General features: G+C 41.6%; 1 protein-coding gene across 19 annotated transcripts in view; it reads right to left on the bottom strand.

Moving 5' to 3' along the window:
- MAPT (microtubule associated protein tau) overlaps nucleotides 1-18,520 on the bottom strand; it is an 84,125-nt gene that overhangs the window by 12,936 nt on the left and 52,669 nt on the right. For 14 of the 19 annotated variants that reach the window (XM_082195692.1, XM_082195679.1, XM_082195684.1 and 11 more), the window contains 6 exons: nucleotides 12,301-12,356; nucleotides 10,241-10,438; nucleotides 8,901-9,027; nucleotides 7,634-7,687; nucleotides 6,800-7,065; nucleotides 3,023-3,115 (listed from right to left, as the gene is read on the bottom strand). In XM_082195692.1, coding sequence (XP_082051818.1) covers nucleotides 3,023-3,115; nucleotides 6,800-7,065; nucleotides 7,634-7,687; nucleotides 8,901-9,027; nucleotides 10,241-10,438; nucleotides 12,301-12,356 — 794 coding nt within the window. The remainder of the gene's footprint in view (nucleotides 1-3,022; nucleotides 3,116-6,799; nucleotides 7,066-7,633; nucleotides 7,688-8,900; nucleotides 9,028-10,240; nucleotides 10,439-12,300; nucleotides 12,357-18,520) is intronic. The other 5 variants (XM_082195687.1, XM_082195686.1, XM_082195691.1 and 2 more) reach the window with 2 other exon arrangements.

Raw genomic sequence — 18,520 nt, 5'->3', positions numbered from 1 at the left:
CCTCCCTCCAGGTATCTCGCGGCACACCAGCCGATGTCTCACGGCACACTCGTGTGCCGCGGAACACCGGTTGGGAAACACTGATCTAAAGGGCTGTCACATGGAAGATGGAGCAAGCTTCTTTTCTCCTGCTTCGGAGAATGGCTTCAAGTTACAAGAAAGGAGTTTCTAACTAGACACCAGGGAGAACTTTATTATGGCTAGGGCTGTTTGACAGTGGAACAGACTCCCTGGGAAGGTGTGGACCCCCCTTGGAGGTTTTAAAGCAGAGGCTGGATGGCCATCTGTCATGGATGCTTTAGATGAAATTATTGCATTGGACTAGATGACTCTCAGGGTCTCAACTCTATGATTGCATGATGTATTCTTTGATGTGTCTGTGTTAAGCACATGACTGTATTACATTTGAATGACTACAGACCAGTTGCACTGACTCCAATCATCATGAAGTGTTTTGAGAAACTGGTGCGCCGTCATATTATTTCCTGTCTTCCATCAACTTTTGACAACTACCAGTTTGCATACAGGGCAAATAGATCCACAGAAGACGCTATCACCACCACTCTCCATGCTGCTCTGTCCCATCTGGAGCGGCCGGGGAATTATGTGAGGCTGCTGTTTGTGGATTTTAGCTCTGCTTTTAACACTATCCTCCCCCATAGACTGGTGTCCAAGCTAGAGACGATTGGACTCCCCAACTCCACCTGTCTCTGGGTTTCGGATTTTTTGTCAGAACGTTCTCAGAGGGTTAGAGTAGGGTCACATGTGTCCACAGCCCTTAGCCTTAACACCGGCTCACCACAGGGTTGCGTGTTGAGTCCCCTGCTCTATGCTCTCTATACGTATGACTGTACAGCCATCTACTCCAGCAACAAAATCATCAAGTTTGCTGATGATACTACGGTGGTGGGGCTCATTTCAGGAGGGGATGAGTCCGCCTATCGGGACGAGGTGGAGCGGCTCTGTGTTTGGTGTGGAGAGAACAATCTGGCTCTCAATACGGCTAAGACCAAGGAATTGGTGGTGGATTACAGGGAAAAAAAGGCGGACATTCAGCCCTTGTATATCAACGGGGAACGGGTGGAGAGGGTGGCGGAATTCAGGTTTTTGGGAGTGACTATGGATCAGGGCATGACTTGGAGCGCAAATACCACTGCTCTGGTGAAGAAGGCCTAGCAGAGAATTTATTTCCTCAGACTTTTAAAAAAGAACAATCTGAGTGAGAGACTGCTGGTGTCCTTCTACCGAGGCTCCATAGAGAGCATACTTACATACTGTATTTGTGCTTGGTTCTCCAGTTGTACAGCTAGGGAGAGGAAGGTGCTCCAGAAGGTCATAACCACAGCCCAAAGGATTATTGGTCACCCTCTCCCACCTTTGAAAGAACTGTACGGTTCCCGTTGCCTTAGGAAAGCAAACAACATCCTGCAGGATCCATCTCACCCGGGATACAGTCTGTTTGCACTACTGCCTTCTGGCAGGAGGTATAGAAACATCAAGTCTAGGACAAATAGACTGAAAAACAGTTTCTATCCAAGAGCTGTGGCCTTTTTGAATGCTGTAACTCGATAGTGAGACCTGGGAGTTTGATGGGTGTGGGTGTGGGTGTGGTTGGAAGGTGGTTTGTTTGGTTGTTGCTGTTGTTTTGCTTTTGTTGTTTTTAAGGGTTGGCATCCAATTTCGTTGCACTTGTGCAATGTTGCACTAGTGTAATGACAATAAAGAATCTATCTATCTATCTAACTCTATGATTGCATGATGTATTCTTTGATGTGTCTGTGTTAAGCACATGACTGTATTACATGCTCCTAAATGTTTGACCTGGAAGCTCAAATTCCAGCACCTTCAAAACTCAGCCTTTAGAAAGGCACTTTTCTTCTTGTTTGCAGAGGAATGCTTAGAAACCAGAGTTGGGCTGGGCTGGTGTGCCAGTGATCAGCAGACAGAGCTTGTGTGTCATGTGCTTACTCTCAATTTTCCCTCCTTCTAATAGCAAACTTAGAAATGGAGCCAGAAGAAGAGGGCCACTGAGAGACAATAAAGAGGTACCAGTCTGCTTAAGAGAATCCTGAAGTTCATAGAAGTACAAAAGAAAACCATTTTTCTAACCAAGAGGGATAGCACCCCACCCAACTAGCACAGTAAGCACCAAGTATGTTTAGTGGTCACCAGAACCTATTGAACATTGCATATCAGTTGTAAAAACAAAAAATCACAAAGTGCAGGGGAAGAGTGAATTGGCTTGCTTGAGCCCCTAACAGCTTATACTGTTTTGGAGGAAAGCACCATGGCTGGAAATCTGGACAAGAGAATTCCTATTAGATAGTGATATCCTGCAACATTTTGTTGCAAGACCCTCCTGTATCCTATATATACCAGTTCTCCCCTACCCCCTCAATTCTACTATATACAGAACACTAAACACTTTCCTTTTCTGCCTTTCCCTCTGCTCCCAAAATCCTCACTAAAGAAAATAAAATTTCCCTGAAAACTCATATCATGGAAGCAAAATAAATTCTGCAAAGTAAGCCTAAGGGAAATGATTCATTATTTTATCTAATTTGCATATTTTATTTTGAGGGAACAAGGAACATGTGCTTCCTTGATGAAGAATTTGGATTTTTTTTAAAAAATGCTGGTTATATGCGTCCATGAACACACCACACTTTTAATCAGCTTTCCATTTGCAATACACGCTGCACCTTCATTTTCCATCAACTATCTGAGTCAGAAAGGATAATTTCTGGGGTAATTTGAACACTATGTATTGAGAAGGCAGCCACTTAAATAATATTGCCTCCAATTCAATACCCAATTAGCTCAGTGCACATCCCCATACAGCTAACTCTGCTGGAGCTTTAATCAAGCCATATTTTCACTGGTAACAGGTTAATTCACTACACATCATCAATAGCTATCTGATTGTGCAGACAGCATTGGTGTTTCAGGGTTAATGCAAAAGTCATGCCACTTATAATAAGTTAGATTATTATAGTGCATTGAATGGTGTGAAGGTACTCACACTGCCTCCTCCTGGGGTATGTTTGATATTATCCTTTGATCCACACCTGGATTGCACATGGCTAAAGTTCAGCTTCTTATTAACCACCTGCACCTTTGATAGCCAGAAAAAGAATATGAGTGACAACCGCTGCCATCCACAATTATCCTTTCAAGTAGAGATATCTTTTGCATTTTGTAGCAGTCATCTAAGACAAAGAAAGAAGCAAGGGACTTTCCCCTTGGTACAAATGCCAGTTCCTTGCTTTGAAGATGAAGCTTCAAATTTCAGCTTACGCAGTGGCGAACGTCCTACAGTCAGGCCTGAAATTAGTACAGTGCTTAAAAGAACGAACAAAAACAAAACAAAATCATGACATAGGCTCCTCCATTTCTAACACAGAGATATTTGTCCCAGCACAGGACTGCAACAAAGTGTGTATATGAACAATATAAAGTAAAACCAAAGCAACTGTGTTTGCTTATTGGTTGGAGAGCCAGGGCAAAATACTGTTAAGGGTGGTATATAATAAATGCAGTTAATGGCTCTCTGTTCTGCTATGTCCATTGACATGGTAAATGCTGCTAGGATAATCATATTCACCTCCTAGTCATTGCTAGCACCACAGAATAACCATTATATTTGGAAGCACGTCAAACTATCACCAGACTTTAAAAAGGGTTGTCAGTCTGAAAGTACCCTAACCAAACTGTTGCACTCTCTCTCTCTCCCTGAAAGCCTCATTCAGAACTGCAATGGAGTTTCCACACATCAGGGTATATAGTACTTCCTGTGCATTTATCTCCCATGATGTCCTGTCTACACTAGTGGGCATGGCATAGACATGTGGCTGGAGAAGCAAATATTTAACACAACAAGCCATTTTAAATAAATTCTAGTACCATTTTTTAAAAAACTGTGCTTCGATGCTTTTAAAATTTCAACAGTATTACATAATTACTGTAAAAAAATAATGCTTAAAACTAGAACAAAAATATTTTAAAGTGAGCATGGGGGGAGTGACCAATAGTGATAAAATGGCACTCAATACAAATATTCAAATAACATGCATGTTATTAAAAACATTTTTTTAAAAAGTTGCATTAAAACCCATTTTAAGTTGAAGCACTATTATACTATTGTTTTCTAAAAAATAAATAAAGGAGAAACAGTGCTAATTGAAAAAGAAATCTCCACCCATCAATGACACCTATCAAAAAGGTAATAATGAAGTGTACCAAAGTACAGATGAAGACAGACAGGCCTGCCTGCCTGATACAACATTGCAAACATCAAAACCATACCTTAAAAAAATAATATGACAAGAATATTGCTAAGGTGATTTACACTTGCTGGATTTTCTATAGTCTGAGGAAAGAGGGTGGAAACACAAGAGTTACAAGATTTGATGGCATTATGTTGCTCCACTGTAAAAAGTAAGTGAAAAAAGCACACTCTAAAAACCTGGTGCTGAGCACCCAGTCAAGTAATCTGGGTAATTTGTGGGTGGTGTTTATATTTGCAATAATGGTTACCACTCTGTCTACTTACTGTATTTCTTATTCACCCTTCACCATAAAGCCCCGGGGTAGGTTACAACAACATTAAGATAAAGCCAAATAAAACCACCAACCCCCTAACAGTCATACATTAATTAACAATTTCAAGGCAGGTCATAAAGAGAAGCAAGCTATGACCAGTAAGCTAAGAACATCCCTTAGCTACAGACTACTCACATTGTTTTGCAGATACAGAATATTTAGGTCTGGCAATTGTTGCATCAGTGCAGGGAATGGGACAAACCATAGATCCCTAAATTACCCTGGGCTGCAGCAGTCTCATAATAATCCAACCCTTTAGTTTAGAGCAACCCTTCAAAGAATGACTATATATTGTAGTAGCACGAGAAGGAGCCCACAACTAGATAGAAATTATCAGCAACACAGTACTGCAGCAAACTGAAGACGTGGCTTCAGATTCTCTGCCCTTCTGTGGGCCTAATTCCATGTCACTTTACTTTCTTCCTTCCTCTCTGTAAATTCTCTATGCAAGAGAATTGAACTAGTGAGTCTGGCTATTGATAAAGAAGCCTTACAGTTTTGCTGAAAGATATTTGTCCTTTAGAGGAAGGGAGAATAATACAACTACCTTAGCCACATAAGCCCCCAACATGCCTTCATGTAGAAGAAGGGCCACAGATCAGTGACAGATCATCTGCTTTGCATGCACAAGGTCCCCAGTTCAAACTCAGAAATCTCCTAATGGTGTCAGTTCCTAAGGCAAGGGTTGCGGTCTCTTTCTCCCCAGTGCTTGGGGAGAGGAGTGAAGCAGCCAAGATTAGCACTTTGAATTGAGCAGGGAAATTTATTGGTGGCCAATGAAGTCATGTCTGAATTGGTGTAATGAGCTAAGTCCCTCCAATCAGCAATCTAGCTGATTCAGCTGCACCTTCCAAATGCAAACCCACATATAATAATACATTGAAGGAACCCTAGAAGTTATCAGAAGTTAGGCTATCCTTGTCCAGATAAGGGCATAGCTGAGCCACCCGCCAAAGCTGATGGAAGGCATGCATGGCACCAAGGCCATTGATAATGTCTCTTTCTTACCTAGATGGAGGACAGTGTGTATAAAAACTAATCTCCTGCACAAAGGTAACATTTAAATGCATTGATTGCTCTGCTCACTTTTGCCTCTGGCCCTGATTATCACTGATATGTGGCCCAGAAAGGAATGTGATCTTCAAGCTAAAAAAGGTTCTTCACCCCTGTGCTGAAGGAAGATTATCTCTCTGCCCCCTGCACAAGCCTCTTCCAAACACAGCAGGTGTTCTAGCAGTGAAAGTTGTCGACATAGATAAACCTAGCTTAAGAATTTGCCAAGTGACATGTGTATACCATGTCTAGTCTCCTTTCACATGTTGGCTGGGTACAGCACAGCTCTATCTAACCAGGCACATAGCACTTTTCCTCACCACTGTGAGTCAGTGATTCTATGACATGGCTTTTAAATGCGTGTCACCCCAGCTCTAATCTTGGTAAGAGTGTTCCATACATACTCCATTTACTCTATCTGCTCAGATTCCATGTGCTTTCTAACCCTTAGTTTGTACAAATGCACTTTGAGCACAGGGTGATCTGAAAGATGAAACTTCTTCTTTTTGAACAGAGATAGGGGGAGGTTGGAATTGGAAAACAGAACTTTTGCAAGTAATGTAACATGGCATGGAGAAGATTGAGCCCATTCACTACTTTGTAGTACAGTGGTTCTCAAACTATAGAAAAGGCCCTCCAGGGAAGTGCAAGATATCTGGGACAGAAGACAGAGTTCTAGAGAGGGAGAAGATAACACAGTAGGTGCTACCATAGGCCTTTTATTCCCAGCAGCAGAAATTTAGTTTTGAAGCAACCGAAATTACAGGGCTGCCCATGGAAGTCTCAAAGTGGCAGCCATGGCATTTTCAGAGTGCCTGGCCACAGGAGCTGCTCTCCATCCTGCCTCCTTTCCCGGATGACTAGTTTCAGGAGGAAGTTTGAGATGCTGTTTCAGTTTTCTTGTAAAACTGCTGCTAGGTTTGTGCCCCAGTCAAAAGATCTTTATACAAAGTTGTGGGCTACACAGAGACATCTGTGTGTAAAGATTCAGGGGACTCACATATTGAAGAGATGGCTGCCGCTGCAAGGGTCAGAATGCAATGTAAGTTGAGAAGGGGACGAACGGAAGGTAGGTAACTTCCCATCTAACTCCAAACTTGTATTTCATTTGCCCACACATAAAGACAAGGTGCACTGGATTTACCTTTCCACCCCCTGGCTGATGCTTCAAATTTTCAGTGGAACCAATCTTGGACTTTATGTTCTTCAGGTCTGGCATGGGGACAGGGGCTGTCTGCAAGCGGCTCTTGACAGAAGAAGGGGATTTTGGCGGGGTGCGAACCACTGCTACCTTCTTGGGCTCCCTGTTTGGTGGAGTTGGCAGGGAGGGTGTGCGGGAGCGACTGCCAGGAGTTCCTGGAGATCCAGGGCTGCTGTAGCCACTCCTATCTCCAGACTTTACTGGTTCACCTGCAATTTGAAATTAAAGTACAATATGTTAAGTAATCGTTAAGCTGTTGATTCAAAAGAACCTTCCACACTGTTCAATATGCACAAAGGAAATTAGCAAGCAGGGGCAGGACGTTTTCTGTTAGAACACCTAGCTTATGGAATCATCTCCCCACTGAAATAAGGCAGGAACCAACTTTGGTGAGTTTTTAGCACCTTCTGAAAATACACTTGTTCATCCAGGTCTTTGCCACAGAAAACTGTTCAGCTACTGCAGTTGTTGCCGTTTTTACTGTTTTTATTGTATTTTAATATGCCGTTTTATTATATCGGCATCTATTGCAGACCACCCTAGAATTTTAATGAAGAGTGATATAAAAATGTTTTAAATAAAAAAAAAATGCTATGTTGCATTTAGTACTGTTGCAACTTTCTTTCCAATGGAAAGATATTTTAAAATATGAATAAAACAACCTTTTACCTACCCCCAAAAAAGGTAATTTAAGTATCAAGGTTTTACAGAATTTATAGTCAATGCCAGTGGACACGATTTGTTAGGAATGAAGAGGAAATAGTAAACTTTTCTTACCTCTCTCAGATTTTGCTGCTGTGTTAGGGGGCCTTCTTTGCTCCTTTTTGGCAGCTGAAAGAACAAAAACAACTGCTCCGTGAAAAACAATGATAATCTTGCATCCTGGTTGCTAGGGGGGAAAGGAAGGGCAGACTACAGAGATTCCAATGAATATTAGAAAATGAAAGGGAAACAGGGAAAGAGCACTAAGAGGACAGGGAGCACAGGAGCAGGAGCTTAAGCCCTATTTTAACCCTACCTCCAAGACTGGGTAAACCACTCACTGGGTGACTATGGGGGAACACATGTATCTGGGGGTGGTAGAAGCAGCACCAGACCAAGACCTAGGCTCAAGGCTTTCCAGCAGGTGCCACTATCAGCATCTTGTTGCAATGAGGTGATCCATAATAATAATAATAATAATAATAATATATTTATATGCCACCCATCTGGCGGGGTTTCCCCAGCCACTCTGGGTGGCTTCCAACAAAGTATTAAAATACTCAATGTGTTTCAAACATTAAAAGCTTCCCTAAACAGGGCTGCCTTCAGATGTCTTCTAAAAGTGTGGTAGTTGTTTTTCTCTTTGACATCTGGTGGGAGGGAGTTCCACAGGGTGCCACCACCGAGAAGGCCCTCTGCCTGGTTCACTGTAACTTGGCTGATTCCCTGTAACTTGGTGATTCTTTAAAAAGAAGACAAGCTGGTAGCAAGAAACCACCATCTTAGATCCCTTTGTCACCATGTCAAGCATTGCACTGAGGGTGATACAAGATGGCAGCCACCTGCTATCCAATCATCCAGTGCTGAGTGAGACTTGGTTCTTAAGCAGGATTATGGTGGCAGTCAGAGGCAGAAATGGACAGGTTGGCTGGTGCTCCCTGCCCTTTATAAAAGCTCATCTTATGATTTTGAGAAAAGGCTACTTCTCATGTTACTTTTATTAAAATTCCTGCCTTAAGGCCTGTGTCAAATGAACTTTCGCGGTGCTAGGCCACATCAACTTCATGCCACCTTCTTCAGAGGCTTTTTGGGTTCTTTTAAAAGGTTTGTCTGCATAGCCACAGTTCTTGGTCACATCTACTGCCAAGAAGAATATACTGAGGAAGGACTTGTACTTTCTCTTGATACACTACAAATAAAAGCAAAAACCTGACACGTTTGTATTTGAATGTGAGGGAGCTCAAGTAAACCACAGTTTGTTTGAAGCAATTTCCTGAAAGCAAAAAACCCCAAACTGCTATGCGACACATGAGCAACACACAAAAAACCCCTCTTCTCTTACCAAGGCTGGGTGGTGTCTTGGGGATGGTGGGAGTTTTGGCAGGGATCCGAGAAGCATTGGCTGGACTCTTCTGATTCTGTCCCATACCAGGACGTGGAGGGGCTATCTTTGTTTTCATATCTGGACCCTGGTGACAGAAATTGAGAAAGGGCAGTATTTATTGACTGCTCATAGACTAAAAAAGCAGAGTAAATTGCTGTGGATTAGGGGATTTCCTCTTTATTTACACATTTTCAACCTAAGCCTGAGAAATGGACTCGAAATGCCAATACAAGTTTCAAGACTTTACCATGTGCTTATTATATGTATTTTTATGAGGCTTGGCATACAAAATGCTTTTCTATTCAATTCTACCATTTTCTCATTTGATTTCAGAACATAAATAATGAACAGCCTACGTAAAGTAAAACTAATGGCTTGTCCAAATGCAAAGTTGATGATGCCTTGTCCCTACTTAGCTCCTAAACATGCAGCTTTTAGAATAGATATCCACGGTAATAACAGTATTACATAATCCCTTTTTCACCCACATTAATTGAATGCACTTATTTCATGAGTCCTTTCTGTTGCATAAAAAATGTGATATCCACATGAAAACATGTGTGACTGTTGAATAAATTTTTCACTGTTACGTCACCACAGCTTGCAGGAGCAGGTGTGATAACATGCAAATACTGTGCCATCTGGAAAACCTGAGCAACAAGCAACATCAAATGTCTTACATATCCATTAACTAAATAAAGCTCAGTAAAATGCTGGCAATGTCCAGGGGGAAAAACATGAATATAAAAAACTAAGAAGAATTTAAGGAGAATAAACAAAGATAGCTAAAGGGAATTTATATTTGCACTTTTCATTTCTTCTCTAAATTGCAAAGTTTTATTGTTACCTACCCAGATATCTGCAGATGTGGGGCAGTTTGTAGACTGACTAAATGACATTCCATCTGAGCACATTAATGTATCAAGTGGCAATTTATTTGACTTCATTTATGTGCAAATTAAACACAATATTAAGTGCATTCTGAGGCTGCTTGTTCAACTATTAGAAAGAAGTATTCTTCAACTTGGCTATAATCACTGGTCAATCCTAGCACAATCTCTTAAAACAGGAGGAAAAAACAATAGATTGGGGTGGTAGTAGTTAGCCATAACCAAGTAAAGTACATTCATATCTTGGTCATTAGGAAACAGGCAGGTAAATACAAATTACAAACAACAACAACAACCACTTGCTGTAAATGCATGCCCAACCCAATGCAAAGAATCTAAGCAAATGGGAAAGAAATAGATTTACCCCAGCCCCTCACTCCACCAACTTCTTTTTACGCCATTTCTTACCTTGCCCCTTTTCTCTTTTGTTCCTGTACTGGTTGGTCGGGATGCGATAGAAGAGATGCATTTAGGGATGGAGGTTGGTACTGAGGACTCAGCAGGGTTGGAGGGTTTTTTCAAAGGGATAGAACTAACAGAGGAGTTTCGTTTGGGAATAATGGAGGATCTACCTTCCAAGATTTTGACAGAGGAAGGTATGGATGTCTTAAAAACATGCGAACAAAATAAAATAAAACCAAAGATCAGCATGAGAAAAAAGTAAAAAATAATCAAAATAAACTGAAAAAGTGTGTTGGTTAAAGTAAAGTCAGAATGACCAATGGCCTTAAGCATGTTAAAAGAAAATCAAAACCTAACTGAAACTGGCTATCTCCTGCACTGCGCTGGCATTAAGAAGAATTTCAAAGCATCACATCATCTATCTCAAGGATAGGGTACCAAAATCACAGGTTTTTGAAGACTACATCATCAAAGGAGCATCTGCAAGTAAATATGCTCCCACATATTGCATTTATCAGTTCCGTGGCATTGGTTTCCACCATGACATCATCATAAAGAAGAATTCTGGGAGAGATAGTGACAGCTACATCCAATAGGGGCTGGCAGGACATTACAGATCTGGCTGCCTTACTCTCTTGCCTTCCAAACATGACATGATGTTGCTGCTTATTGAGAGGGGGAGTAGGAGGGCAACGAGAACTTGGTGTAGGAGTGTTCAACTGGCTCTGCTGCCACACCAGTACCTGCTAAGCTCTCAGTTGCCTTGCCCTCTCCCCCTCCCAGTAAGCAGCAGCAACACACTGTGTTTGAAAGTGGGGACAGCAATTCAGCCCCACCTGAGCCACTCTGCCAGCCACTACTGGCTCCATCAATCCCTTTGAGCTTGCAACATAACCTAGAAAAACCACAGGTTTTGCCATTTATTGTTTTACTCCCATGGGAATAGCTGGTTAGTGTCTGAACAGGTTTCCATTAAATAAAGAAGTTTGCTTCAGCCTCTTCACTAGTAAGCCATTTCATTATTACTACTGAATGAGGAAGAAGGGTTTCTGAACTACAACAATCAATAAACAAGCCAGCCTCTGTGTATGTATTGCTATCTACATGGCCAGCAGACATTTTCCAGGCAATCTGTTTGAGAGCTAGGAAGGGGAGAGAGCAGTTAAGTTCCAAAACTTAACCCAGAAACAGAGGCTTGGGAGAACAAGCCTTTAAAAAACCGGCAGAATAAAACTGTAGTCCTTCCAGTCACATGCCTTTTTCCAGGCAAGTCTGTGGGCCTGTCAAAGCAATCCTTATTTTCAAGCTTCCTGTGCGTGCTCTGATCCATTTTGTGGCTTGCCTTATTTGCTCTTTAGGCAATTCAGTCTGTTCTGATTAATGAGGCAAACAATCCTTTCAAAGCTCGAGTTATAGGGCAAGGTATGACAACTGCTGATTTTGTACAGCAAAAAGGGGCTTTCATTCACTTTATCTCATTGATTGATTGATTGATTGATTGATTGATTGATATAGATTTCTATCCCTCTCACCATTAGCCCTAAGTAGGTTACACTTTAAAAGCTACACACAGAAATACACAATAAAATCAAGCTCACATTAAAACGTGTTTAAACTAGTGGGTAGGATTCTCCAAAGCCAGCACCACAGGGAGGAAGAGAGGCTGTCCCTGAAGCAGAAGTTCCACAAACAAGCTTAACACTGATTGCCACACAGAAATGCTTCTCAGAGATACTCAGGCTTGAATGAAACTCTGTGCAAAAGGAGATGTCAAGTTTTACAGCAGCAACTTCCTGTTCACACCTAGTTTAGTTACAGGGAAGAAAGTGGCTTCTCAAGCTTAAAATACAGATTTTAAAGAGATTCTAACTTAGAATGCACACTGGGCCTTGCAAAAAAAAGGGGTGGGGGTGGGGGTGGGGGTGGGGGAGACAACTGCATTTAAAGGTTTCTAGCAGAAAGCAAAATATTTACTCCATCAAAGATAAAGAAAAATGTTTTAAGGAAGAACCAAGAATGCAGAGAGGATGAACTGCACCCATGATCATATATGCTTGTCAGCTTACCTTTGGTTTAGGCTCTTCAGTCCCAGTCTCATTTTTATCTTTGTTGTCCATTCGAGCTGATGAGAAAGGAGATTTACTGTTACATTTTGCTGCGTGGAGGGGTGGCAGTTCTAAAATACAGTGGTACCTCTGGTTACGTTCTTAATTCGTTCCAGAGGTCCGTTTTTAACCTGAAATTGTTCTTAACCTGAAGCACCACTTTAGCTAATGGGGCCTCCCGCTGCTGTCGCGCCGCCGGAGCACGATTTCTGTTCTCATCCTGAAGCAAAGTTCTTAACCCAAGGTACTATTTCTGGGTTAGCGGAGTCTGTAACCTGAAGTGTATGTAACCTGAAGCGTATGTAACCCGAGGTACCACTGTAGCTTCTAGAGAAGGTAAGCCACTCAGATTGTAACTGTAGCATGCAACTCTCCTCTGCCCTTGCATAAACAGTAGTAGGAAAGCTCCATTCCTTATAGAACCATATTTCTGATTTATAAATTTGCTCTCACTCTTTCAGGCTAAGCTTCAATGCAACAAGCAAGCATGTTGTGCCTCACACCATCTGGGAAAGCAAAATAAAATAAATAAGTATTGCCAGCTGTATTGGGAATGAAAAAATAATAAGAGTTCCCAACTGATTGGTACCACTTTTGGAAGCTCTTCCAAGTGTTTTGTGTGAAGCTCTGTTTGCAGTGTGATGTCAGGAACTGGCAACAGCACTGTGGCCTTTAACCACTGAAGTAACAGATCACTTTTAATAACCCCATAGACTTCTAAATACAAGTAGTCCAATAACTTCCACCTGTCTGCATTAAACTATCTGAAAAAAGCAGCAAACCAGTTAAAGCTGAACCATTTAGTTGGTTCCGGTAGTTTCCACACTCCCTATAATGGAACACCCAAGTTTAATAAAACACTTACTTGGGACAAAAAGTATGATTCTGTGTCAAAAGTATTCATGCTCTTTTCTAACAGAATTTAGGATCCTGCTTTGGATCAAGTCATACAAAATGCTAAATCAATGTTTTCATAGAATTATGATTACACACATATACCCAACCAATGGGAAAGGTCTGAAAGGCTACAGTTTATCATTTTGATAGAGGATAAAGAAGCTACTAATTAGTTCCAAACAATACAACCTAGCTAATGGAAAAATCAGCTTAAAACGAAAAGTGTAAGCCTTGCTTTCAGCTCACTCTAAGTATATAGGGTTCAGTTATAGGCCATAAAGGGCAACATGTAAATTTAGTGAAAGGGTTAAGTTCAGTCCAAGTTAAAAGCTAAAGTTTCAGCTTTCAGTTCAGTTAAAACCAGTTTAAAATAGTTCAACCGGGGGGGGGGGGCGGACCCTAGGCTTTTAGCTTTAAATTCAGCTTTTATAACACTTACACTCTAATTTTGAATGCTAAATAGATTTTAAGTTAAAACTTAAAACATTAGGGTATTTTAAAAACCCCAATTCAAGCTCAGTAAAGGTCTAGTTTGAGCTTATTAAGCATAGCATGTAAACTAAGGGGTAAGGGTTGACCTTAGGGCAAGTTGAAAGCTCAGTTTTTTTGTTCAGTTTCAAAATCAGTTAAAATCATTCAGATTTAAAGCACTTTCATTCCTGGAGGGGTTTCAACTGCCCACATCACATATCCCTCAATATCACTACCCAGGGTGCCAAACTGACATAAATTTCCCTTTCAGATTTTTAGTCATTGGAATTTATTGCAACCCAAGGAGTCTTACCTCCTTGCAGGCCCATGCAGAACTTGTCTGAGGCCTGGGGCGGGAGTCTTGTTGGAATAAAGTTATAAGCTGAAACAACACAAAAAAAAGCCAGTCCCTGGTGGGGCCCGTCAGTCGCCTTAGCCCAGCAAGGCCTGGGGTTAGTGTACCCGACTGTTTGCACCCCCTCCCCACACCTTGCAGGGGCCTGCCTCCTTGTGTTTTTCCAACAATGACTTCCTGATCTAATTGGCTGCTGCAGAAGTCGGGGGAAGCTAGACAGGACAATAAGCTTCAGGCAACCCGGAGAGAAAGAATCTGTCTTAGAAGCACAAAAGGAGCCCCATCTGGTGAAGATTCTCAGTCCCAGTGACGAAGTGCCAAGGTAACAATGCAAGTTAGGCATTTGTGCAAGTTTAAAAGAGAGCGAGCGGGTCAAGCCTCACTATGCTCCACCTCTTCTTTGATTTAAAATTCAAACAACACAAAACATGCAGGTAGGAAGCCAGCAGGGGTGTAGGGTCTATTTAGAACACTGTACAGAATGCCACATAAACAACTAATGGCTGCCTAGATAGAAGTCATGGGTGTTTACTCAGTGCAGAGAGCTCCTGACCCTCAGGGAACAAGCTCATCCCCTTGTGGCCAAGGAATCTTCTTTTTTAAAAAGTCTCACTTGTCCATAAGATGTAGTGTGAGGACACTGTGTACTTAGAATTTCAAAAAGACTTTGATAAAGTAACTCATCAAAGACTCCTTATTGAAGGTAGTGGTTATGGAATAAGAGGAGAGACTCTCTTGTGGATTAGTAATTGGCTATGAAAGAGTTTAGAAAAGGGCTGCCAAAATTATCATGGGACCGGAACAACTCCTATATGAGAAGCTGCATTTGAGGCTTATTCATACAATAATCTAGGACCATCCAATAATGATAATTGTCAGCCTCATATTATTCACTGAGGGAAAAGTTGCAGAAAGAAGCAGGGCAACAAAGAGGCTGCTGGCAGGAAGTAGCTTCACACGCAAACTTTTTTTTTTTTGTTTTTAAATAGCAAAATCTGAATACATATATCGAAAATGGGGCTGATACACCCACATTCAGCCAACAGAATCGGCTAAAGGAGAAGAGAGGCTGAAATGTTTGCCTGCAAATCAGCCTGGGAAAGATGGATTGATTGCAACCAACATTCTGTTCACCTCTGCCCTACAGGAATCTGAGGGAATGCAAAGATTATAATCCTTGACTAGTATATCATGGACACATAAAGACTGGTACTATACTCTGCTGCTGAAGTGCACACATTGTTTTTGTTCTGTTACGAGAAAGTTGATATCTTTTGCTGTGTATATGTCACTCTGGGTTGCCTTGGGCAATATAAAGCAAATAAATAAATAAATAAAAATGCTCACTGATGATTACATTTCCCATATTTGCATGGACATCTGCATGACCCTTTTCTGAACAAACGAAGCCTTATAACGAAAGATTCTAGGTACAGCCTGTAATCATGCTACCCATCTTTCCTGGTTCTTGATAGAATTTTGTAGACAATTGTCCATTGCTGCCAGAACACAATAAATTGCAGGGTGAGTATGAGGGCCCACTTCTCAGCTACCCCAAGCTGAAGTGATAAGCTTGATGCAAAAGAATTCCATAAGGCCATGAGTCACTGAGTTTCTTTCAAAGAGCAGCTTGTCATAGAATGACTTGATGTTAGAATCACCAATGCTTAGTCCAGGCGGAGTGAGCTCCCATTGCTTTGTCCCAGCTCCTGCTAATCTAGCAGTTCAAAAGCATACTAGCACGAGTAAATAAATAGGTACTGCTGAGGCAGGAAGATAAACGGCGTTTCTGTGTGCTCTGGTTTCCATCATGGTGTCCCGTTGCACCAGAAGCAGTTTAGCCATGCTGGCCACATGAAGAAGAGAAGAAGAAGAGTTTGGATTTGATATCCCGCTTTATCACTACCTGAAGGAGTCTCAAAGCGGCTAACATTCTCCTTTCCCTTCCTCCCCCACAACAAACACTCTGTGAGGTGAGTGGGGCTGAGAGACTTCAGAGAAGTGTGACTAGCCCAAGGTCACCCAGCAGCTGCATGTGGAGGAGCGGAGACACGAACCCGATTCACCAGATTACGAGACTACTGCTCTTAACCACTACACCACACTGGCTCTCATGACCCAGACAAATGCCGAATGCCTTGGCCTGAAAGCAGAGATGAGCACCACACGCCATAGTCAAATTCGACTGGACTTAGCCATCCAAGGATCCTTTACCTAACTTTATACCTACATATATTTTTCTTTTCCAGAGGCTTCCTTTTCAATGGCTTAGCAAATTCTTCATTCTAGCAGAGTCTGACAGTTAATTGTAGCCACCACCACCCTCTTTACTACAAACTGAAGCTTCTGGAGTTATGAACCTTGTCATCTGATCAGCCTATGCAAAACATTTTCACATTCATCAACTGCTCAGGTTTGGACAGAATATTTAAAGTATCATTTGGATTGTTCTGGGCCTTGGGTCTCTTCTTCTTGAGCTTTGGTTCTGCTGATTTTCTCCCCTTTCAGTTCTAATGCTCTCTTTGCAGCTGACAGAAAGGCCATCTCCTCTAACTTAGCCAGATGTTTCAATGCCAAGGAAGCTCACAGTTAAGTTCTTTGAGCTAAGATTCCTTCGGAGAAACTAAAAGACAGCCCAGCAAACTGTTAGTGGATGTAGCACAGGCTTTTTCCCATATGAGTGCTTTGAGCTGATTTGCAAAGTCCATCCAAGATCTCTTTGCATAATTTGGGCAGTTCTGGCGGGATTCAACATCATGCCCCGCTCTATGGAATATTAGACAATGGTCATGCTCAACTGACAATAGGATCTTTCTTCCAAAGAGATGGTGCATTAACAACCCCCATGAGCCATTTATGACTAGCAGTGTTCACTGGAACCCATATAATAATATAATAATAATTTATTATTTATACTCTGCCCATCTGGCTAGGTTTCCCCAACCCATGAAGATCAGGTTACCCTTCGTGAAGGGATTTCAACATTCCAATTTACTCTACTACAAATTCTGAAAAGCTGGAGGGGGGAAAAGAAATACCAGTGGTAATTGTTTCACCTGCTTGCCTACTGTGCAAGATGCAAAAATATTAAGTCTTTCAAGCAGAGGAGGAAGACTCATGCCTCCTTATTGCAGAAGTTACAAAAGGTCCCAACTGTGATGTCAATATCTGTTATTTAGAAAACTCTTTGGTTCCCCCCCAAAAAAAACCCCACATATGAAACTATGAAGAGGCAATGTAGAAAGGGATGTTCTTAAAGAAGATACATACATGTATTTTCTATTCACGCAGTTCCTCAAAAAAATAGGAATAGCTTGAGATGCCTGAAATCATGCAAAATTTCATACAGCAAATTGAAGATTTTTTTGAAGTTAATGCAAATGTATTTGTAATGGAAGTAGCCCCCCTTTATTATGGAAGGACCATTGTTAAGCATTTTCTCCTGCCTATAGGTCACACCATCTATCACCTTTAGCTGACACCCTATACAAAGGGTAGCCAACATGATTACCCTCAGCTGTTGTGGATAACAATGCCCATTAGTCTCAGCCAGTGTGATCAATAGTCAGGGATGCTGAGAGTTGTAGTCCACAACATCTTGAGGACACCACATTGGCTACCCCTACCCTACTTTATTTCTCTTGGATGCAGGTGAGCAAAAAATAATAAAACAAAAACCCTTACACCCTTTGGAAGTTTTTACACATGAGGCTTGATTGTACGTTTACATGTGCACTGTGCAGCATTTGTGCCATGTGTAAGTGTAGTTAATGGATGGGTAGAATACAGAATGGAAATGGAGAGAAAATTTTAGCCAGTGTATGTTTCACATTAGCATTAAACAGCCAAGGCCAGCACAAAACATTCTTTGTTTAATACACACCACAGTGATCTCTGACAGCTATTAGATAAGCTAGAATGGGAATGCATGATGAGAATCAGAGACTTGAAAGAATGATGAGACACAGCTTATCTAGTAAGTTTCTGATCAAAGCCAAGATCAGTTAGCTCCATTCTTGCTTTACCTATATCTTATCTCAGTGTTGGCCAAACTTGGGTCTTCGCTGTTTTTGGACTACAACTTCCATCATCCCTAGTGGTCAGGGATGATGGGCATTGTAGTCCCCAAACAGCTGGAGGGCCAAGTTTGGCCATCACTGTCTTATCTAATTGGTTATAAGACCTGCCAGTGGAGGATCTCAGATGAAGTGAAAAGAGCTAAAATTCCACAAAATATAAATTGCGGTGGTGATTGGTGAGAAGCAGCATCAGCATCCATGCAGGATAAGCATGCAGCCATTGTATTAATGGACTGTACTCACACCCCAAGTCCAAATGAAGCAGACAGCCATGGATGTAGAGCAGTGCCACACAAACATTTTTGTTTCCTGTCAATTTATCAGGAAAACTGCCGAAGCAGGGAGAGATGTGCAAAATCATTTGTGGTTTTAGCAGTCT

Source organism: Podarcis vaucheri (genome assembly GCF_965113315.1).
Source record: "Podarcis vaucheri genome assembly, chromosome: 13".
NCBI classification, from domain to species: Eukaryota; Metazoa; Chordata; class Lepidosauria; order Squamata; family Lacertidae; genus Podarcis; species Podarcis vaucheri.
Note: the sequence above shows the minus strand (reverse complement) of the source record. Positions and strands in the feature narration are given on the sequence as shown.